This window comes from Anopheles ziemanni, chromosome 3 (assembly GCF_943734765.1).
Source record: "Anopheles ziemanni chromosome 3, idAnoZiCoDA_A2_x.2, whole genome shotgun sequence".
NCBI lineage: Eukaryota > Metazoa > Arthropoda > Insecta > Diptera > Culicidae > Anopheles > Anopheles ziemanni.
Genome location: NC_080706.1, coordinates 6,504,740 through 6,527,915, shown reverse-complemented (window position 1 = coordinate 6,527,915; position 23,176 = coordinate 6,504,740). Strand labels below are relative to the sequence as shown.

General features: G+C 50.1%; 2 protein-coding genes across 2 annotated transcripts; one reads left to right on the top strand and one right to left on the bottom strand.

Annotated features, from left to right (window-relative positions):
- Window positions 1-2,473: 2,473 nt before the first annotated feature.
- On the bottom strand, window positions 2,474-22,840 carry LOC131289561 (uncharacterized). Its single transcript, XM_058318846.1, has 18 exons — window positions 22,740-22,840; window positions 22,165-22,472; window positions 18,025-19,550; window positions 16,768-17,928; window positions 13,911-16,243; window positions 13,211-13,841; window positions 8,552-8,629; window positions 8,290-8,472; window positions 8,025-8,215; window positions 7,606-7,956; window positions 7,454-7,545; window positions 4,511-4,733; window positions 4,085-4,432; window positions 3,489-4,015; window positions 3,274-3,413; window positions 3,085-3,206; window positions 2,788-3,002; window positions 2,474-2,724 (listed from the first exon to the last, which is right to left on the bottom strand). The coding sequence occupies exons 1-18, from the start codon at window positions 22,838-22,840 to the stop codon at window positions 2,474-2,476; spliced, it is 8,781 nt and encodes a 2,926-aa protein (XP_058174829.1).
- LOC131290053 (uncharacterized) lies at window positions 5,241-7,348 on the top strand. Its single transcript, XM_058319433.1, has 4 exons — window positions 5,241-5,410; window positions 5,492-5,686; window positions 6,364-6,823; window positions 6,896-7,348. The coding sequence occupies exons 1-4, from the start codon at window positions 5,241-5,243 to the stop codon at window positions 7,346-7,348; spliced, it is 1,278 nt and encodes a 425-aa protein (XP_058175416.1).
- Window positions 22,841-23,176: the final 336 nt, after the last annotated feature.

Below are 23,176 nucleotides of genomic sequence, written 5' to 3'. Positions count from 1 at the left end.
GTTATCGGAAGTCGGGGTGGGGTAGGAAGGGGGGAGGGGGGGGGGGGGGTCACACAAAGAAGTCACAGAAAGGGGTGGGTGAGCTCCACGTTCGACTGGATGGAAATGCATCCCCGACGGTAAGCGCGGCCGACTAATAGTTGATCACACAATAGACAGAACAATCGTCATAAAGCTGCACTTTCACACGCTTAAATCTTCACGCCAAGAAGTGGCGCGTCAGCACATTGGGGGGATTGGGGGGTGGGAGTGGGCGTATTTATGACAGCATGCTGTTCTAGCTTCATTTAAACATGCTTCAAATGATGTCACGGCAAACACCGGATAGCAACAAACTGCAAGGTAGGGTGTAAGTTCTTCAATGATTCTTCATAAAATGCACAATAAAACCATGTAACATTTGCAAGTGGAATGATCCGCAAAAAAGGAACAGTATATTAGCTTTTTGTACTTACTTTTGAAATGATGAAAACTCTCCTTAAACACCTCCAAATGAATAAAAATAAAAAAATTGATAAAAAGCTTGCACATTCCTTTCGACAAAATTTATTTCATCGCTCAATTCTCTCGGGGTTTTCGGTACAGTATAAATCATACAACGGTGTTGTGTATTATTAGTGTGTGTAGTTATATCTGCACTGTAATCTTCCGCAGTTTCGATAAATACCTTCGCGTTACACGACCCCCACACGTGAGGGATGTTTTCGAAAAATATCCTCCTTCGGTAACGGGACGAATTAGTTTTAAACCATCCTCTGTTCAAGTCGTACCGACCGACGTCCCATGTTTCTGGTTACATTTTTCCTTTCAAAATAGTTAAAATAATAGTACAACCGAATGGGGTCGGTCTAAGCGGAAATGAATCCCCCAGTCCCTAGCTCCAATCGTATCGCGGGTAGAAAGGTTAGTAATAATTTTACATAAATAGGCTCCCAAACACGCTTTCCGTGACGCGCGGGGGGTTGTCCTTTCTATTAACAAATAATGTTTGCACATTGGTAGTTGGGGGTGTATGGCTTAAAAAATGAAGCATTCTGGAATTGTTATATCCTGATATATGCCTTACATGCGATGAGCGTTTTCCTACGCGTGAGCTGTTTTTTTTTCCACTTGCCAACGACATATCGGAAGCGTCTGATAAGGGGAAAGAAAAACGTTTGCACTTAACGCTACCAATAAAAATTACCTTTTTACTTCGGTTACGAATTCGGGAGCTACCACACCTTCCAGCAGGCGCGCCCCCGGGAGCGCGCCCTGTTGACTTTCGACTAGCATGTAAAAACTACCACTACGCGAGAAGGTGATGTGGGTGGACAAATAAAACAAAAAACGAGACCGTTAAAACACATCAATTTTGTTAACTGATTGAATTTGATACTGGATCTACCCTCCCTCTCTCTCTCTCTCTTTCACACACACACACCAAAAACATACCTTCAAAGATTGCTTCGGGGGCAAACGGTTTTTGGTGGATTTTCATTTCATTTCTTCTTTTTTCGATTCCTAACCCCTATTGAGGGAAAAGATTTCTGTTCTAGAGTTTCATCCGGTTTACATCTCGGCACTATGTACGATGGGGTTTAAACAGTCAGTAGCGAAGTAGTTAGTGGGTGATTATAGTCTTACACAAGACGAGACGATAGGATATCTATACGGATTAGATAAGGGGAGGCGCGTATTGGATTATATTCGGGTACATGACCGATGGGAGTTAGGCGCATCCAACCAGCTAAGCAACGGTTTCCAATTTTCCATAGGGGCAGCAGGCTGCGCCACTTGACACTTTGTTAGTACATGGTTGCTACGATTGTGTTTGTTATTTTACTATATGCTACATACGATACATTACACGGTACGTACGATATATTGTAAGTACTTTGGAATAGTGGTGAGACAACCAGTTAAAACTAATTCCACGCGCAACGACCGGTATCACCGTCAACCGTGGACACCGTGGCTGATGGCTTCAGGTGAACCGGTGGAGCGATTTTGTAATACAACTTCTCTGCGAGCTCCGGCACTCTCGTCTGCCCTGTGGCACACCGGATCGAGCGAAACGAAATGTCTAACGACCTGCTAAGTATTTAGTGTGCACACGTTGAACATAAATTCTTATTGTCTTGTCGCTTTCTCTTTCCTCCATTCGGGACTCGGTAGTGTGCGGCAGTTACCCGGAACATCGTTCACAGCGGAATCGTGAAATCAAAACACCATCCTCGAGCTAGGCGGTGTGTTCTGATGGCACTGCCAAAGAAACGCATGTACAAATTGAAATGTCGCAAGTCCAGCTTGCAATAAAATTCGCTGCTTTCTCCAAACGAGATGCAAACAAAAGCAAAGTAATTCAAATAAAAACAACCAAAGCGAACGTCCACGCCAGTGTGAGGCTTTTGAGCCGGTTCGTGTGTTTAGCCTACGTAGACACTGGAACCGCACAGTACCAAGCACGGCACGAGGCATCCAACTCCTTCCATTACACCTTCCAGAGTAGCAGGTGGTTCGTGCTGTCCTCGCGGCCAGCCACCTCGCTCATGGTGTTATTTCCTGCACTCCGGAAGTCCTCGTACCCGTCGCCACCGGATATTACCAGCAGCTCCTGAGAAGGTGGTTTGGATTTTCCTCCCGCTTGAGTCGACGATGGTCCGTCCCGATCCGGTTCCTCCCCGTCCGGTGACTCGACGTACGTGAGAAACCGCACGTGGCCAGTGTGACCATGTGGTATACCTAAGGATACGAAGAGAAAAAGTTAGCCCATTGGGTCCATCACTGAGGATACGCTCCAATTACCGGTCACAATCGGCAGCGAGGATCCCTTGGCAACACTATGGGCAGCGATGGTAAGCAGCACACCTGCGCTCGTACCGACCCAGATGAGATCCTTGCAGGCGAGCAGAGACGTCACACGCAAACAGGCCGCCTTGTGCTGTCGGATGATGTCATCACAGTTCGATAGCATTTTGTTGACCGACGGAGCTAAGTTCACCTCGAAGATAACTTCAAAGCTGTCGCGTAGAACAAAGTAGAACGAAAAGGAAAGCGAAAGTTAGGACACTTGCATCACCCCACTTGCGAACCCTTGCTTACCTTTCGTGATGGCAACATTTGATGTGGGCAGAGTTCTGCACCGATATCCAGACGTAGTCGTTTAATACTGTCATGTTTGTGATAGGCTTCGAGTCGTCGGAGATTTGAATTTGACTATCGATCTGAGGAAAGAGCGTTTTACAATGTCATTGGCAGTTTGTTCCATGTTGATGACTCTTCCTTCATTACCTGTAGGCTTTTCGTGTTTAATACTTTTATCGAACCCTGTATCGCACACCACAGCTTCCCGTGCACGTTAAGGAGCTTGACCACCGGATTGCTTACGGTACCCACCGTCACCGTTAATGGGGAGGACACGTTCCAACCACCTGTAGAAATCGATAACGTTAGGACAGGTCCATCATAAGTATAGCTCTTCAAATAGGGTTCTCCTAAATCCTCACCTCTGTCCCGGGAATACACACAAATATCGCCGTTCGCCAGCGAGACGAACACGCGATTGTCCAGATACAGTATCGAGTACACCGCACTCACGTGCGGTATTTTGATCTTGTTCTTCTTGATCCGAATATTGTCCGTACAGTTGTACACGTGTATGCATCCATCCTCCGTACCGAGCCACATGGTCGACTGTTGGTTATCGGGTTCTCCATCCGCGACGGTACTGGTACTGGAGTCCTGCTGCCGATGGTTCGGAGTCAACGACGAGCCCGAAGGACTTGGGGCACCCCGTTCCGGTTGACTCTCTGCCTCGGAATCATCACTGGAACTGCCCGAATCAAGCTGAACGTTCGATTCACTGTTGATGCCTTGGCGCCCACTGGCCCCGTCGGTGGACTTGAACGATCCCTTGCGATCGGAACTTTTGCAAGGAGAATTGACTACGGAATTACATGGTTTGGGCAGCCCACCCCCACTGGACGCGTCTATGATTGATATATTCACATTCACAAGCGCTGAACTGGTTGGCCTAAAATGAGGAATAATAATAGTTATGTTGGTATGGTACAATGTCTTCTACAATCCTAGCTCTCATTACCGTTCTTCACTTGCCGGAACGGACGCCACGCAGAGTATCCGTGCGTTGCACACTCCATTGCAGCTCGTCACCGACGGTTCCGGTACCAGGCTCAACACGCACACCTGTCCGACGTACCCATCGCTGTTGCATACCCACACGTCCTTCTGCGAGCCGAGCGTTGGCGAGGCACAGGTAAACTGAAGGCCGGCCCTCGTCTTCCGGATTGGGACCGATACGAAGAACTCCGGTATCTGACTACGCTCCAGGCTGTTGGCAAGCTTCTGCTTTGCCTCCGCGAAAAATTCCTCCCACTGGGTACGCTTTTCCGGCTTCGAAAACACTACCGTCATGTTCTGGATGCCGCTTCTGAGCAAGAGCGAAGGAGGAAACGTTAGGCTACCGGCTTTGAAGGATTTTTAGTTTCGGAAGTTCTACTCTACTTACGAAGTGTTCCACGTTAGCTCGAGAACGTTCAGCTGAGCATCGTTCGTTTGGCGCTCGGCCAGCTGACGTTGAATGTCCCGCTGCAGCTCCCGAATCGCTTCCTCCAGGGATGCATGGGGACACCGGAGACTGGCGGTGAGGTCGGATATCTGTATCAGCTTGCCACTGTCCTCGGTCAGATGTTCGATCTCCTTCATGATTCGTCTAACGTTTTCATCTTTAGCTGTGAAGACGATTGAAAGGATCAGTTAAAGAATGGATTGAATGAACTCAAGGATGTTTAAACCTGCGATTCGAACTCTCCAAGACCTACAAGCAACCGGCTTGATACGTGTATCGGACACGAATCGCGGCAATTGCCAATCTTGATGCCGCTCCACACTACGCACAGACATGCACGCACCACAACCTGCCCAATTCAAACGATGCCTTTATTTACCACGAAAAACGTTTATCAATTTCATTGATATGACTCCGTCATCACAGCCCAGAGTACGGTCACACCTGGTTGTATCGAGCGGGCATGCACGTATATGTATGTAGCAGTTGCAGCTTTATCTAAGCCATTAAATGATAGTAGACCACCCCGACTGACTGACGTCGGTAGGAACCGAACCGGGGCAATCGACCTATCGTCAGTCCGTAGGTAGCCGTCTGCACCGTCTGGTTGTTATCGTCACCGTGTTCCGTCGTTGCCAAAGAGTTCTACCCCAAAGAGAATCGGTTCACCATGCCCAAAACGGCTGAAACGAAGTTCGTCAACTCACTGTTCCTGACCAATCTCATCCAGTCGCAGTATGGCGAATCGGAGGTGAAAATTAAGGCGTACGAGATCGAACCCGCATCCGCCGACATCAATGATCCGTACGCGCGATCGTCGATGAATCGGATTCTTATAAAGTGTGTATCGTTGCATCTACTAGGCAGTGTTACTTCGTTAGCCGACCGTTTGTGTCATTCTTCGTTCCACTATCGTTTCAGGTACACCTCGAAGGAAAACCCAACCGATGCTGTCATCACGTTCGTGGCCAAAATCAAGCCCACCGAGGGACTCTTGGTGGAGCAGTTCAAGAAAGCGGACGTGTTCGAGAAGGAGATCGTCCTGTACAAGTCCGTACTGCCGAGCATGGTTTCGATGATCTCGAAGCTTGGCAGTGTCATTGAGCTAGCGCCACAGTAAGTGCACTCTCTCTCTCTTCATTCATCGTGAACACTTTCACTCCCCCTGCCATCCATGATCGATCGATTAATCTTCGAAGCTTGCGCGCGCGGTCAGCTGACACAAGAGCCGTTGAGGGTGCATTATATAACCTGTCCACCCTGCTGAAGGTATTGGTGATTAAGGCGAGCGATATGGTCGCGTGCACCCAGGGCAGGCTTCAAGAGTGCCCCTTGCCGAAAAGTCATCACGAGTGCGACAAAACAACCTACCATAAACTGCCTATCGGAGCGTGTGACGCCGGACAGAGGACGGCTACGGGTAACACTCCACGGCGGAGGTGGACGGCGCGTTCGCGTTATCGGGCAGCAGATAGCCGGCAATACAGAAAACTACCTACTACGTGATAATGGCATGTCATATCGGCAATCAAAATGAATAGGCGCGTTTGTCGATTGCACTCCATGATCGATGATTAACACCCATCAGGCCAGCATGGGAGACCAGAGCTAAGACATAGCTTGAAGAATGTTATACCCATATCGGGAAGTTCATTACTATTGCCGCTTGATTGATATCAATGTTTTGGCAGCAATGTTGCAAATTAGACTCATTAAACCCTGCTTAAAGATCCACCGTTTAATGAATCCCAATCTGAGCAATTGACAGCATCAATCATACGTTCTTTTCGCAGACTTATCTACTCCTCGGAAACGCCGTCCGATCTGGTCGTCCTTGAGGATCTCACCGTTCGCGGCTACAGTGTGGAAAACCAGGCGCTCGGGCTAAGCTTCGAGCAGAGTAAAATGGCCGTGGAGAAGCTAGCCTTCTTTCACGCCGCCAGCGCCATGATGCTCGAGGAAAATGTGCTCGTTTTCGCACGCTTCTCCAAGGGAACGTTCCACAACGAGTACAAGGATCAGTTGAACTACTTCCCGGACACGATCGGAGTGGTCGCCGATATGGCTGCCGATCTCGGACTCAGCAGCACCGTAGCGGAGAAGCTCAAGAAGCTGCCGGCCAAAACACTGCCGAAAGCAATCGCAGCGTTCGAAAGCGACATTAAGGGATTCAAGGTGCTGAACCATGGTGACTTCTGGACCAACAACATTATGTTCAAGTACCAAGGCAATGAGCTGGTGGATGCTATCTTCGTAAGTATTTTCAGAAGTCATTCAACCGGAAAGAGAAATTCATCTCCTCTTTGCCTTTCATCTCTCGTTCAGGTTGATTTCCAAAACTGTGTCGTAGGATCACCGATCATCGATCTGGTGTACTTTTTGTCCTCCTCGCCTGCATATGACGTGCTACAGAAGCACAAGGACGAACTAGTTTTCACCTACCACGAGACGCTCGTGCTGCTGCTGCAGAAGATGGGCTACCTAAAGTCCGTGCCGTCGCTTTTGGAACTTCAAGTTGAGCTTCTCAAACATGGCGCTCTTCAAGTTATTTACGCCCTCACGGTATCGCCATTCTTACGCACGAAGGATGCCCAGAACACGCCACCCATGCAGCCAACGCTGCACAGTGCAAATCAATCGGCCGATGTGAAGCAGGTACTGCGTGCCCATGCACCCAATATTGTGGCTCAACTTAAGGCTTACGAAGTCATAGGACTTCTGGACTGGGGCGCAAACGAAAGCAAAATCAAGGGACTTATGTCACGCTTCCAACGCTAACAGTGAAGCACTGTCTCTGGCTTACTAGTTGTGAACACGGGGTATGGTGTAGAAATATATCGAACCAATAGGATCGGTACTAATCCACTTGTGCAGTTTACTTACATTTTACAATCTCCAAATCATCCAAAGAGATCTTCGTCAGATACTTGTACTTGTTCGTATCGAGTGTCGATGCTACGCTGCCCGGACAAGTCCTACAAAAGAAATCAGTGATTATTCATCCTGCCATTGTCCAACTACGCCGTCCTGCTTACATGTTCGTTTTTCGGATTGTGCCGCTCCTTCGCTTGATGCTGGTTATCACTAGCAGGTCGTTGAAGAGGAAGAACCCACGCTCCTTGCGCGTCACCTGCCCCGACGGCATCGACACCAGGTCGAACAGCAGGAAGGCACGCTCGGGCGTCACCAGGTCGTTCATACCCTCGATCACGCCCTCCAGCTCCCGCAGGGCCGTCTCGCGCTGCCCGTTCTCCAGGGCTTCCTTCTCCTTGCAGTTGAGAAATATTAGAATATCGTGCACTAGTTTTAAAGCTTCCTGCAGCGGCTTTTGGTCGGGGTGCGCCACATCGGTGTGCTTGATCAGTCTTGTGAATATAAGTTCGTAGCTGGAAAGACGCAACATGATAGCAGTTATTGGAAAGGCGATCCTACTCCCTTTTGCTCGATCACTTACTTTGGAAACTTTTGTACGGGTTTTATCAGCAGATTGTCTAGCGACAGTTTGCCCTTGTGTTCGCGCGCCATGGCCTCCAGGAACCTGGCAAACGCGGGACACTTTTGCCTCGCACTCCGGATGGCGTCCTTCGCTCGATTCCAGTTGTTGACGAACGATGTGTACGTGTCGAGTATTGTCGGTCGGGAGAACTAAAAACAAGAAAAGGAAAAGAACAACATGGGCATGAGAACAAGCAACTGACCGCTACACTAATGTTACTTACAACATCAACGAACGCGTCCCCTATCACTTGCATCTTGTCCCAAGAGTCCAGGCGACGTCGTAGTTCCTCCAAAAACCGCTCGTGGATATTGAGAATGGCGGGAACCATGAAGAATATTTCGTCGACCGTCTGCACGTCCACAAGGCCTGAATTTTCCGGTGACTTCAGTTGATTTAGATATTTCTATACAAGAAAGGTAACAGTGGTAAAAGCCACGTGAACGAAAAAAGTCGCTGATCTACTTTTTACGCAAATTACTTACCAGCACAATCGTCTGCAGAGATTCAACGTACGACTTTTCGGTGTTAAACAACTCAACAACCACGTGTGTTCGTGTATCCTGCAAGAACATAAAATAGTATACGTTAGTTTACCAGAAAGAGTTTCTCTTCAAGCCAGACAAAGGTTTCACCCGGGATGGACTTTGTCCGGTTCAAAACCGACCAGAATCTCCCGCCACGCTGTGAGATGCGTGATACGCTGGTTCGCACCGACCGGGGGTAAAGTCTATAAATGAATTAAAATCTCATTCCTGTTAAAAGCTTTTCATGTTGCAGTAATTGAATTTCCTATCCAGCGTCCCCGTAGGCACACAGAGCGAACGAGTGTTAAATAGCTGCTGGCAGGGACTCTTGGGTGCTTGGGAGAATGGGAAGCGCGTGGTGCCAAAGGGTTTGAATGTTTCGATCGATGGGATGCATTAAAAGATGGACGAATGATTGAGTTTTCACGGTGAGCCGCAAAGGAAATTGGGGGAAGAAAGAAAAAGTGGAATGGAAGTGTTCTGCCACTGGCGGTAAAATCCATTATGCGCTCACCCGGTGGAAGAACTCAACATAAGGCAACATGGCATAGCCATTTATTATCGTGTGCTAGATTCGGCGCAACCTTGGCGTAAGATCGTGCTGCGAGGAGAGATGTGAGCGATCGAATCTTGATTCATTCAAACTATTAAATCATGAATTCTAATGCTTTCCATTTGCTATCCCTTTCCTAATGCTTTAAATATAGATTTTTTCCATAGACATTTCGAGTTTTGATTTTGAATATAAAAAAAAAACTCTTCGTTTGTCATAAACTTTAACGTCCTGGTCTCCAACAGTTTTGAAAGATATACGATATTACGACCTGTTTCAAAGCCAACTCCATTGAATTGTTTTCCAATAAGGAAACTCGAACCGAGGTCAGCGTATATTTAAAATACATCCCTTATCGCTCGAGAGGATCAATAAAATAATTAATTTACGTGTGTCAGTGCAGCACGGGAGCGGGCCGTTGTTGCAAGAGAAAACCGAAACAAAACACACGCACACACACACACACACGTCCATCAGACACTTGTTGCTGTTTTGCTCCTGGCGAGGCACGTTTCGCATCGACGGAAACACACCAGTACGTCCCACCTGGCGCGTCTAGCTTTGTTCCGGTTGCGGGCAGGGAAAATCACGACCCTCCCCCCAACCCGTGCGGTTGTGGTGCGCCATCGCTCATTGTTGGAGTATAAATAACACACATAGTGTGCCCACCTCCCGCGTTCGACCTTCAGCTGTCGATTGCCTTGCTGTCGTCGTCCAAGCGTGGAGCATCGAATGGCCGTAAAAACTCCGTTCGCCTGGGGAAACCTCGGGGTAACAAGCTTTGAACGGTCTGGAATGTTGTGGAATGTTCCTCTCGAGCGCGGTCGAGTTCTTCCGCACCGAAACTATGGGAAAACACTCAGGACCAGGCGGACGGTTGAGCGGTATTCCATTTTAATAAAGCAAGTTTTCCTGGCACCACGTATCGCTGAGAGTTCGTTTATCAACCTGTTGTGTTTTTTTCGTCTACCATGCGTCCAACCAAAACTTACATTGTAGCAACTGATAACGTTATGCCACATGGTGTTTTCCGACGTCGACTTTGGCGTGCGCTCCGGATCATCCTCCGAGTCGGAGCAGAAGTTGAGTGGCATCATGATATTGGGTCCCGGAAGGGCGGACTGCAGGCGTACTAGGAACCACGTCACCAGCGCGGAATTATACCGTAAGGCGGCCTGCACAAAGTCATTTCTTCTTCATCACCACACACATATCACACGGCTGCTCCATTGCCACGGCATGGGATTTACGTCCAGAGCGAACTTTATCTGCCAGCTGCACCATGTGGCAGCACTCGCATGTGGAATTTGCGAACCATTGCGGACCAGGCGCTGGCAGTGTGAAGGTACGTAGCATCGCACAACTGGAGGCACTGACTCACTCGCTGTACCAGCGGTCACGGGCGGGCCACAGGTGTGTTCTATCTCGAGCTACAAACCTTCCAACCGAATGCCGACGCTCATACGAACATACGTTTCCAACCAGCACACTTTGCGCTACTTGCCGGAACGCGGTGAACGGGTGAACCGTGCCACACGGAGACCGTTTTAGAACATAGCCAACTTTGTGTGCGAAATCCAGTTTCCTTTTACGTAAAACACTACGCGAAATCCACACTCTGAGATCGAGCACTGAGTCGCAGTTGCAAACAACAGCAGTGACGAGACCCGTGACTTCCCCGAAAGCGACGGGGTAAAGTTTTACACACAAACTTTCCCGCAAGGAAATTCTGACCTTTTGCAAAACTTTCCAACTTCCGTGCGCACAAGCCTTTCTTTACGCTGCCAGCATCCGGTGGCCGGAAGCGGAAAAGGACAGCACAAAGACGGTCACCGTCGTACGCTTGTTTTCCACTGACGGAGAAGAACCTGACTAACGGAAAATCTTTCACTCTTCCGTGGCCAGCAGCCCAGCATTCCGCGCGTGCAGCGACATCAAAGCAGCTCCTTTTTCGTCCACAACCGCCCGAGGTAGCTGCTGCTGGCCATTTTCTTTTTTCGCACACAGCACACAAACTTCCGCCCTGGGGGCACTAAACAAACACGTTCCGATCGCAGCAGCTCGTGGAAACTGCGTTGTTGTAGCGCACTGTGGTTAGAAAAGCTGTCTATGCTGACGTTCTTCTTCCCATTTTTGTGTCTCTTGTTCATTTCGCTCTCAATATTTATCTCTCTCTCGTTCTTCTTCTTTCAATGCATTTCTCTTTTTCTCTCACACGTTTTCCAGACATACACCCCGCGAGCTCGGTTTCCACCCTCTGTCTGGGTCGTTATTTTTCATTTCCCATTATTTTTCTGTCTCTCACCAGAGCATGCCGTTACCGTTTTTCCTCATCTCAAATTCAGCCGCGTGAAAATGCTACCGCCCAGTTCCCTTCTCCAACAACCGATTGCAATCAAAATACAGCTTCCGCTACACCTCAAGCCCACTTCTACAATGCCTGTAAGGGGGGACACAATACATCCATAGATCTATCTCCCTCTGTCGAATAGGAGATGCAACCATCATCCCGGATACCAAAACTCTCCGAATCTACTTGTTCGATTGCATTCGCTCTCGCGCCCTTTTCTCGCTCTCGGGCTTAGCAAGCCAGGTCGCGGTTAAAAATCGCACAGTGGAAAAATGCGTGGATTAGATATTCTCAGGAGTTCCCATCAGGAGGGAAATAGAAAAAAATGGACTACCGTGCAATTGACAATTCACGATGCTCTTAGCTTTGAGTCCAGCTGATGGATGTGTTGGACTCTAATGCACTCACTGCTAACGAACCCACTTGCTTCTTTCAAATCCACAACGGGTTACTTTGTTATCATCCGAGTCACGCAAGCAGTAAAATCATAAACTCAGGATGGAGATGAAAACGAAATACCCAACCATTTCGACCACCCAGTGCGAGCAGAAAAATTACATTAATTTCGCGTTTTGTGAACCAAATGATTTACTATCATGGCGTGTAGTAAGCACGTCCAAAGTGTTCGCGACGCTCGCTAATAATAAAAACCATGCTCTCGCGTTAATAGCCGCCATCAATTGGGAGGCCAACATCGTCGCAGCAGCCTGAGACGCACACATGAGGAAATCTGCTCGCGGGCGGCCAGGAAGAGGATATCAATGAAATGTGTCCTAACCAATACGACCGATTCGGAATGGCGTTCGGTGTGTAGCAAGGCACGATACACCGCGTCCTACGCATTCCAGTAGCACCGCGTAAACTGTACTGAAATCCGCACGACGAAAGAACGACCAAGATGCGAGCAAGAAGGTAGAGAAGGGCGGGGAAAGCGAATAGTGCGCCGGGCGAAACTAGCTAGTACTTGTTGATTGGCCTCACCGTCGCACGGCACATGAAAACATTACGTTTGCGCATGTCACTCGCACATCAACACACTCACACACACCTTCCCGGTCGTCTCATGGAGGCGCCTGGTGACGGTAGTGGTAGTGGCGGAGTGTATACCGAGCGCTGCAGTGGGATGAAAAATTGGCCACGGCATTATTTACATGTTTGCGTTTTTGAAATACTGACTGCTCGGGAGCAGAAATTGGAAAGCAATTTACTGGGGATTTTTTTTGTTTGTTGCGTGTGTTTCTACAAACGACCGTGCGCCTCCATCGTCGAAAGTAACGTCGAGAGGATCGGGCCAGCAGAGTAGTATTGGTGTGTCCGTCGTTGATGAGATGGAAAATATTGAATGAATTTTTCCGTTGGAGTTATTTAGCAGTCTGGCACTGTCTTTGTTAATTATTTCTGCCGTTTCATAAACCCACTGGCAAAAATGGGCAGTTGAAGGCAACACTTATTAAATTTTATAAATATCGAAGGTGTTTGGGCGATGGTTTTTAGTATATGTTAAGTACAGTTTTCTGGATCATTAAAAAAAATAGAATCAACTTCAGTATATCGTTAGCAATGATCTTCTTCATAACTTAATCGCTTTGTTTATCCGAAAAATGCTACGTTTTCTGGTTAGTTCCTTTTTCGTTTAGTTCATTAACTGCAGTATAATTTTTAATTCTAATTCCTGTAATACAACCCCATTGCCAAAAGCTTCTCTCTCACTTACCAAACAATTCAGCACGGCAGACGGGAGTGCATTGCTCGCATTCACCCCGCCGTTGCCACCTCCCGTCGTCAGCTGCTCGGTGATGAGCTTCTCGCTCGAGCCCTTCAGCAGCTCCGCCAGCAACTCCGGAGAGGCTGACAGACCTCCTTTCGGTGTTTCCGGCGTGTTCAGAGTGAAGCTACGTTCCGACGGCGTTCGACTGTTTTGCGACAAACGTACCTCGTCCAGGCTTCGCTTCTGCTGCTTGTCGCTAGCGCTGGAGACGCTGCGCTTGCTAGACTTCTCGTGACCATCCGAGCCACCCCGTTTCACCGACCGGTCCGGTAGGTGACTGTCAAGGGATAGCTTCTTGTTCTCCAGCTTCCCCACGGCTCCAGCGGTACCCGACCGATCCGACTTTTCCGAGTCCGTACTGCGCTGCTCGATGTTACCGAGGTACCGCTTGGAAGGACTGACAGATGAATCGGACAGCTTCGAGGGACTGGAGGAGGTGCGCACGTGCGTGGGGACTGGAAGGTTCGCGCTGGTTTTCCGTGGTTTGCAAGTCTTTCCCGAGTGCCGATCGTTCGTTTCGTCCATCGACTGACTGCCGGCGCCTCGGTGCCTTGACATCACCGCTCCTACTGCGTGTCTACAAGGAAGGATAAAAGTGGAGTATTGAATTTGCTACGATATGAGAACAGATCACACCCATACGTACCCTTCATTGCGTGTGAGTTCTTCGAGAATTTCATTGTACTGGACCTTCGTGGTCGGTTTCTTCATCTCCGCCTCCAGCATCTGACCGTATGGACCACGTAGTGGCCTCTTTGAGTAGCGCTTCAGGTCAGCATCGGCACCTCCGGGTGCAGGTGAAGCGCTGGTTCGATCTCGAGATGATGCCCGATCGCTCTCGTTGTCCGACACCGAATCCGATCGCAGGAACAGCGTCTTCAATGAACGCACCGGAAGGGTCGGTGCTGGTAGTTGGTCGTCCTTTTCATCCGAGCTCAGATAGGTAAGGCTCTGCCGGCGGGTACTTTTCGGCCACACTGGCTTGCCCGGGTCCGAGTCGGGCGTTGTCGGATCGAGGTATCGGTCGGGTGAGTGGACAGTGTGTTCCCGATCTACCGGTTCCTTTCCGCTTAGATCGGTAAAGCTTTCGCCGCTTAGATCAAGGCTGGAGTCCTTCTCGATCGCCTGTCCAAGACTGTCGGGGTTCCAACTGACACTGCCCTCACCATCGACCCCAGCCGTCGACGCACCACCGCCGTCGTTGTTGTCCGACTCGAGCTCGTTGTTCCCGTCGATCGCGGGCCATTGGATGTAGATACCTTTCCGACGTGACTTTCGACTCTCAAGGCGCCGCTTCTCGTCCACATCGTTCGACAGTCGGCTGCTCTGAGGGTCTCCGGCGTCCTCGTTGTTACTGTGACGCTTGCGAACCTCAACAACCTCTACGTCCTGTCCGTCACCTAACACCACCGATACTTTGTGCGTAGCCGAACCGTCTACGATCGTCGTAAACTCGTTGCTTTCCGGCTCGGTACAGATGATAGACACTGGCGGGGTACGAAGCATTACATCTTGATCATCACCGTCACCACCATCTTCGGACATTTCCACACTAACTTGCGGCTCGATCACTTGCGGCGGCTGCTCGACTACGATCTGCTCTGGGTGGAAGCTCCGGACGGAGTCCTCTAGCTCGAGCATTGGCTCTGCTGACAGTGCGCTCGTAATATCCCCGATGGCACCCTCATTCACCTCTTTAATGCTATCCAGTGCGTCCGAGTACCGACCGTACTCCGTCATGGATGCATCGATCCACTGCTCCGAGGGTCGCGCTGTACTCCACTCGCTCACCACGCAATCATACACCGGAACCGGTATCAAGCAGGTGGTTGCCTGCTGAAGACACTCATCATCTTTAGCGAGCGCGCACGGCGTGATCGGGATGCCTTCCTCGACTGGCGATTCCAGCACCATCTCGGACGCTTCCAGGACACTGATGCTGGCCTGCAGCTGACCCGCATTCTCCACGTTCTCGATGTGCTCCGCCACCGGGTCTTCCACGATGGTCTCAATATCCGAATTTCGGTTCGACGCGAGATCTTTCCCCTCCATCCGCTCGTCAAAGAATCGCCCATAGTCATCCAAGGGCGCCAAGTTTATACTTAGTTCCGTCTTTTTGATGGTCAACTTTGCAACGTCCGTGTCATCCGCGGGAGCGACAGTTGCTCCTCCACATAATTCCGTAGGACTACAGCTGCGCGCCGTTTCCACCTTGTTGCCACCCTGACTCTGTCGAGGTATCGTGCTGCTGTCCACGCTCGATTGCTCCTTACCCTTCATCAGGCTACTCTTCAGGGCTCCCAGCGCAGACCGGATGTACTTTCCGGACGAGTAGTCTACCTGAGAAAAGGACGCACTGCGGAACGGGATAGTCTTCTGCGTGTACGAGCCGACGATTGTACGCGACTCAGGCCGTGACAGCTTCGTGAACAACTCTTCGTCGTCCTTGAGGGCCGTCTCCGAGCGGCACTCATCCCCAACGGTCTTCGGTACTACCTGCAATCCTTCCAGATTGGATGTGCTTACATTCGCCCGTAGGTTCACCGGTTTGTGCTCCACCAGTGGAGAGCTCGGAGTCGACATGCGTTGCCCCGAACTACCCGAGTCCGCAAAACGGTACGGTATGTCGACCGAGCGGGACTCCTTCGGCTTAAGCAACAGATCGGCGTCCCGGTCCGAGCCGTGTAGAGCGGCATCGATGTTGATCAGGCTGGTCGTGGAGATGGCGGCGTTCGGTCGCTCAAAACTACGATCAACACTGTGGGCATGTTTGGGGCGACGGGGTGGCGGCACGGGTGGAGCCCGGTTTCCTTTGAGAAGCTCCGTCAGCTCACGCAGTCGTTCAGTTTTGCTACCACCCGCACCCGCATTACCGCCACCTGATGGTCCACTGTTGTTTTGCTTCTCAGCTGAACCAGATGTCGTTTTCTTCACTAACCTTTGCAAGCGGTCCAGTGTATTATTGCGCTTTTCCATTATCTACAACAGAGAAACAAGAAATAACACATGAAACACGCAAGAGGACTACAAACGCACAGAACAAACGATCCCTTCTGTATGCCTTTTTACTTAAGGTGACGTCCAACACGCACCAATGAAAACTAGATTAATCTTTTTTGCTATTTCGATTTCTAAAAATCCACTGACAAGTCGCGTGTTCTTATATAACGTAACGAATGCCTTAACCTTCACACAACATGATCACTTGAAATTGCTTCACTTTAGCTAAAGGAATACATCACCTCCGAACCGAAAAATAATTCACGAACCATATTCACGAAACATCGCTCCTGATAACTATGCGTACAACTGGCACAAGCATCATCCCGAGGTTGCGTTCACATTTCAACACCTCGTCGAGTCGAGCGAACTACTTGAACTTCTGGCGCCCGAACAGATGTTGTCGAAACCACCAGGGAGAGCGAGAGGGAGAGAGAACTCCTCCTTCTCCACCACCACCTTGGAAGGGGGCGCCACCGCCACGCGCAGTCAAAACAACTTACCGACTTGTCCGCTGTTGTGCTACCGCCCGCAGCATGGAGTAGAGTGTTGCTTCTTCCAAAGCAATTGAGCCCGGCGTGCTGCGCAGGCGAACTGTCCGGCGAGGCGGCAGTGGCAGCGTACCCGACCACTAGCGGCTTGCCAGCGGCGTAAGGCGACGTGCAGCTCTCATCCGCCGTCGACGGGCAACCAGGCAGCGTCTGCTCGCCGACACCACCTGGTCGACCGGGTCCACCACCGACACCACCGACACTGACACTTTTCACTGCGCTATTATTAGACGACCGAGTCGTATATTTCTGCTGCTGTAGCTGCTGATGATGTTGATGCTGCTGCTGATGATGCTGCTGATGATGCTGCTGCTGCTGATGCCGCTCAACGGCACCACCTTCACTAGGATTGCGGCGATTATTGTTATTGGTATCACTGTGCCTTTCCGGAAGGTTTACGTAGCTACGATCACCGGCACTGGGCACACTAGAAGCCGCACGTTGTTCGTTGTCGATGTCGACTGCGTCGATTGCCAGTACGTCTAGTAGTGCCCGCCGTGGCTCACCGTAACGTACCGCTTGGTAGTCGTCGCTGGCGTTACTGTCGTTACGGTCGCACTGCACTCGATCCCTAGCAGCCACTGCCGGCCGATGGCCGTTGTGTTGTCGCGAATCGGTTGCCTCACGCACACTGCCCAGCTCATCCGAGGACAAGTCGATGTAATTGTTGCGATTCGCAATTGTACCATCCACACCGACACCAACACCAGCACTAGCGACCACTAATGTTTGCCCACCGTTGTCCACTACCGTTGCTGGCAATCTGCCACCCTCGCCGACAGCTATTTCGTCGCCGACAGCCGATCTAGTGGTGGTGGTGGTGGTGGTGGTGATGATCGACGGCTGCGTCCTACACTCACGACCACCTCGACCCAAGAGGACCAACGTCGCCTGATCGTCCCTAGCAGTGTCGTCCCCGGTCGATGACAGATCGGACGAGTCAATGAAACAGAGATCCTCCAGTTCATCGATCGGGCGCACGTTCGGCTGCGATCCGGTGAGGCCACTCAGCAGCTGGTTGCAGTACTTGTTCAGCGACTGCAGCCGTATCTCGTTGATCGCGTCGCTGCAGGGATGCTTGCGGTGCGATCGGGGCGTCAGGACACACTCCGGCTCGCAGGTCGACTTGTCGAACGGGTAGCACTCGTCGGTGCTCGACGATCGGACGCCCCCGGACAGTGGATGATGATGAAGATATCGGCTGGCGACGCCGTTACTCGTGCCCAGCACGGGCAGCGATGATTTGCGCGTTACGTGCGGATGATGGTACGGCTGTTGGTACCCTTCGCCCCCGCCCTGTCCGTTCTGCCGCTCGGTGCCGCTCGCGTCCCCCTCTACGTAGCCGTACTGTAGTCGCCTCGCGTGGTTCGCCGCCCGGAACGATCGATTTCTGCCCGCGAAGTCGACGGCCGCAGGTGAATCGAACAGCTGACCAGGTGAGCGAGGCGTCGATGGTCCGACGGAGTCGACGCGATGGAAGCTGTACGATTTCACGACCGGCAGCGAGGACGGTGGCTGCAGAACTCTCCGCCGTTGCCCGAACGGCGTTGCCACTTGGGGTGGGTGAGCTTGGTGTCCGGAAGAAGGGACAGGTTCGCACCAACCAGGAGCAGGTGCCTGCTGTACCGACGGTGAAGCTGACCGTGGCGACACCGACGACGACGTCGAGGAAAGTTCGTCAGCACCAATATCGCCTCCGATGAAGGATGGTTGCTTTTGCCTTAAGCCACCTCTTTCGCCACCTCGCGCACTCGGCGCGTTCCCCGGTCCTCCGCCGGCGCGCGGATCGGATGATATTTTCCTTTTCTCGAAATTATTTATGTTCGCATCTTTCCCACCCTGTGCCGGGGTCCACCGCTGCTGCCCCACTTGGTGTAGCTGCTGCGTTTGTCGTGGTGCGGTTCTTGAATTTAAATTTAAATCATCACCACCATCGTCGTTCCGATAGCCACTGCTGACGCCACTTGATTCGCATCCGCCGAAGGGGTTTGCGCGATCCGCGATCACCAGCGTCGAACCGTCGGCATCGTACGCCCCCTCGAGATCGGCTTCCAACCGTCGGCGCACACTCCCCGCTCCATCGGCACGTCCTCCAGGCGGATCGCGAGGAAACTCGATCGTTCGATCACGCCGCTGCTGACGCTGGTATCGGTTGGCGTTTCGGCTCTGCGGCACCGTCCGCTCGGGACTTTGCTCCGGCTGCTTCTTCTGACTACTGGCCAAGCGGAAACTGTTGCTGTAGCAGCACACCACCGTCGAGCATCTCGGGGATGTTTCGTGCTGCTGCTGCTGCTGCTGCTGCTGATCTTGCTCCTCCAGCAGAAGTCGCTCCTGCTGATGATCAACAAGCCCTCGCCCGCCGTTGGCGCTGGCACCGGAAGAAGTGTTGCTGTTGTGATAGCTGTGACTGTTGTTGTTGTTGTTGTTATTGTTGTTATGACGGTTGCTTTTGCTACCGTTGCTTGTGATGGTGGCTTTGTGCACGCTGCCGTTGGAGTAGCCGAGACCGACGAGACCCGAAACCGTGCCACGGTCGTCGTCGCTTCCGTGACCGTGCGTTAGCGTGGACTGACTGAGCTGACAGTTGCCGTTGCTGCTGCGTCCGGGCGCCAACGGAGGATACCTCATCTGTTGCTGCTGCTGCTGCTGTCGGTCCACTCCCACCGTCGCCGCTGCCGTCGGCGTCGTTGGCGTCCCGGGTGTCGATGCGGTCGGAGAAGATTTTCTATTCTTAGCTGGAACGATCGAGAGTGTGAGAGAAAGAGAGAAAGAGCGGGAGCGATTCAGAAAATTTCACATTTTCACCGCACGTTCTCCATCCTACATTTTCTTTCCCCCCCCTTTCTTTAAACACCAACTCCGTAAACTACTTCGTGATTTTCCGTGATTGACTGACTTCGGTAGCAGATGCGCCCGTTTAAGGGGTTACCACTTAACGAACGAAGGCATCACGCAACAAAGAGCGGAAGAGAGCGGAAAGGCAGACTAGGAAAAAATACACAAAACAGGAAAATGATGCGTTCAGAAAGGATGGAGTTCATTAGGATCGGTCGGAAGACGAGGGAGAACCACGCGTTACGTTTGCCTGATTCAATGCCAACAACTGTTTCTGCTGTTTAACTCAGGTTCACCTGCCACGTTGGAAACAAAGTCACATCAAAATTGGGTCCACCACGAGGCGATTTAGCGGTCGATTCCGAACCGTTGACTTTTCCGGGCATCGCACGTTCTTTGCCACACAAAGTAGTGCCGAACGGGAGATGATTCACGGCAAACATAAGATTTGTTGTGTTTTTTTATTTCGTCTTTACACCGTAGGCAATGGTTTGTCCGTCGATAAAACCGTTGTGGAGCAAAAGAAGGGAAACTCAATACACATGCACGCATCAAGCACAACGGGGCTGACTCAACTGATACAAAACGATGATGACTGTGTGAAGCAATGATTTTAATATCCCACGACCATCTCAGGGAACGATGCTCGATTTAAAGAAATCTTCATACCAAACACGTGCATACAGACGTGCTTGTGAACACATAGGAAAATTCAAAAACAAGAGGCAACGCATGAAGGTTTTGTTATTGTCGACAGGGGAGTCGAAAAGGCACCAATACCATTTTTTCGAGCGGCCAAGAAAAATGTTGTACCGTAGGAAAATATAGACAAGCTACTGCTGGTAACGAGAGACGTGTAAGGGATGTTAGCACGCACTGGGTTGGTCGGGGGAGGCAAAGTATGGGTCATAAAATTTAATTTTAGTTTTCCTCCTATCCACTGTGATTCGGGTTTTCCTGTTTGCTAGAAGGAACTCTATGTTTCATCCGCGCTGCCAAAGATGATTGGAGTTGTTCATCGCTTGGGGCGACGCGGCCTCACATACACTTAAACACAGACTCTACCGGCACAATCCCGCCAAAACACCGCCTGGATGATTTTCTAACACTAACGGTTTGAACTTTCGCTCTTTTCTGAACAGATTTACAGGGTGGCATCGTAGAAGTGATACACTTATTCGAGCGGTTTCTGCCAAACCCCTGTACCCAGTATGTTAAACAAATGGGTATATTTCGACAGATTTACTTGTTTACTATTTATGTTCAAAACGTACACTCAGTGTTCAGTTCAGTTTTCTAGTAACTACTATGAATTCAAGTCGCGAGCAAGTAAAAATTTTGCATATGCAAGGTTTGACAAACATTCAGATTTGGCAAAAACTGTCTCATCTCAATTTAAGTCGATTATTTGTCTACCGGACCATCAAGCGATACGAGGAGACAGGGACAGTTGTTCCAAAGAAGAAACCGGGTAAAAAACGGAGTGTCCGGATTCCAGCGGTGATTAAAGCGGTAAAGGAACGCGTCCGGCGGAATCCAGCTCGCTCGGGAAAAAAATGGCGCGTGACATGAACATGAGTCACTTTGCCATGCAATGCATTTTGAAAAAGGACCTTGGTTACGAAGCCTTTAAAAAGCAGAAAATTCACGGCTTAACCTCCAACAATATTGCCGACAGGGTTACCAGATCTCGCTTGCTACTGAAGACGCACGCAGGCCACAACATCATCTTTTCGGATGAAAAACTGTTCACTCTGGAGGCTCCCTTAAATAAGCAGAATGATCGAGTCTATGGAGCATCTATTCGGGATATACCAGCCGATAAAAGAGCAGTCGAGCGGTATCAAAATACGTCAGCGGTTATGGTTTGGAGAGCTATCTCGACCAAAGGGAAGTTGCCGTTGTTATTTATCGACAAAGGCGTGAAGATAAACAAGGAGTATTATTTAGAACACGTTCTCCAAGGCCACTTGAAACCATACGCTATGAAGCTTTTTGGCAAAGACAGCTTTTGCTTCCAACAGGATTCAGCTCCATCCCATAAAGCTTCAATCGTTCAGGAGTGGTGCAAGGAATATTTGCCATGTTTCATCAACGCATCGGAATGGCCTGCTGCCTCTCCAGATTTGAATCCGTTGGACTTCAGCATATGGGAATACATGCTTGGGAAGTTAGGCGACGTCAAACGTTTGAATTTGGCCGGAATCAAGAGACGGTTGCTAAAGATATGGGAAGAAATGTCGGATGAAGTTGTGCGTGCGGCCTTCAATGACTTCCAAAAGCGTCTACGGGCCGTTATCAAGTTCATAGGTGAAAGATTTGAAATAAATTGAGTCAAATGCAAGTTAAGTAGTATTAGAAGTTATTTAAATCAATTTCGAAGAGATATCGTACCTGGTTTCAATTTTATCACATAAACAAAGTGTATCACTTCTACGATGCCACCCTGTAGATTTAAGGGCTTATAATTTATGCCTAATTTTGACGCACTCCTTTAACACACTTTCTACTTACCTAAGCTACTAGGAACTGGCAGTTTGGTACGTGAGTAAGTGTTTGTCCAAGGCATTTCGACGCCGCCCGAACCGATGCAGCAACAGTTCTGCTGGTCGCCGCTGCTGATGCTGCTCGTGCCGCCCACACTGTGCACACTGCTGCCTCCGTTCGCAATCTCATACGAGTTAATCGACCCGCGCACGTTGGTGCCTTCCACCACTGGATCGTCATGGCCCGCCTTGGCGCCCTCCAGCAGCCCGGTATTGGACAGGCGCACTCCATAGCGAAGCGTGCCCAGCTGAATGTAGTCATTTTCCGGTATCGCTCTGCTTGCGTGAAAACAAACAAATAAATTGAAAAGCCGTTGCTTCTGTATTCAGAAGCAAAATGCTCCATAGTCGACTTAGTTTAAAATGATAGCAAACGGTCTGTTGTTGCGCAGCGAATAATAGCGCCTGCAAGGTATGCAATATACCGCACACCAGTTACGGTTGGATTATTTGCAAGCTGGTTCCTGTTGTTTATTTTTTTCAAAAGCATTTTACTTCACACATACTTTTTTGTACATTACACATACATACACACACACTCACCTGTTCCACGACTGCTGGATGCCGTCGGCCAGCTTCTGGCAGTTCGAGGGCAGCGCTTTCATGTTCCTTCCCAATTTGTCTGGTTCCGGTTTGCTGGTCATATTTTAAACGATGTTGCATTTTGTGTCATTCCTACGGCGCTGGCCCCGGGTGCGCGCGAATTTGAATTTTGGGAGCTATCGCACGGGGATGCAAACCACCGCCGTGAGTTCTATTTAAGGACGCAACAATGAATGTGACCTGCGGAATGGAGTTGCAGAATGGAAGAAACCGTTTCAGTTTGCTGGCTTCGTTTAATTTATAGCAATACGTAGCAACACACTTGAAAAGGGAATGAAAATTCGTTGCAATCGTTCCACCAATAAATTAAGACAAAAGGAAAATGAGCTTGTAGATGCTTTTCTAGCATAAACGAAAGCATATAATGTTACTGTATT

Bases quoted from the DNA above. Each gene is read 5' to 3' on its own strand.
- LOC131289561 (XM_058318846.1), bottom strand. From the start codon at position 22,840: ATGACCAGCAAACCGGAACCAGACAAATTGGGAAGGAACATGAAAGCG. The intron at 7,546-7,605 runs GTAAGCAGGACG...TTTCTTTTGTAG, and splicing joins ACAATCCGAAAAACGAACAT to GACTTGTCCGGGCAGCGTAG. The intron at 4,734-7,453 runs GTAAGTAAACTG...TCGTCTTCACAG, and splicing joins TGATTTGGAGATTGTAAAAT to CTAAAGATGAAAACGTTAGA.
- LOC131290053 (XM_058319433.1), top strand. From the start codon at position 5,241: ATGCCCAAAACGGCTGAAACGAAGTTCGTCAACTCACTGTTCCTGACC. The intron at 5,411-5,491 runs GTGTGTATCGTT...CTATCGTTTCAG, and splicing joins ATGAATCGGATTCTTATAAA to GTACACCTCGAAGGAAAACC. The intron at 5,687-6,363 runs GTAAGTGCACTC...TTCTTTTCGCAG, and splicing joins GTCATTGAGCTAGCGCCACA to ACTTATCTACTCCTCGGAAA.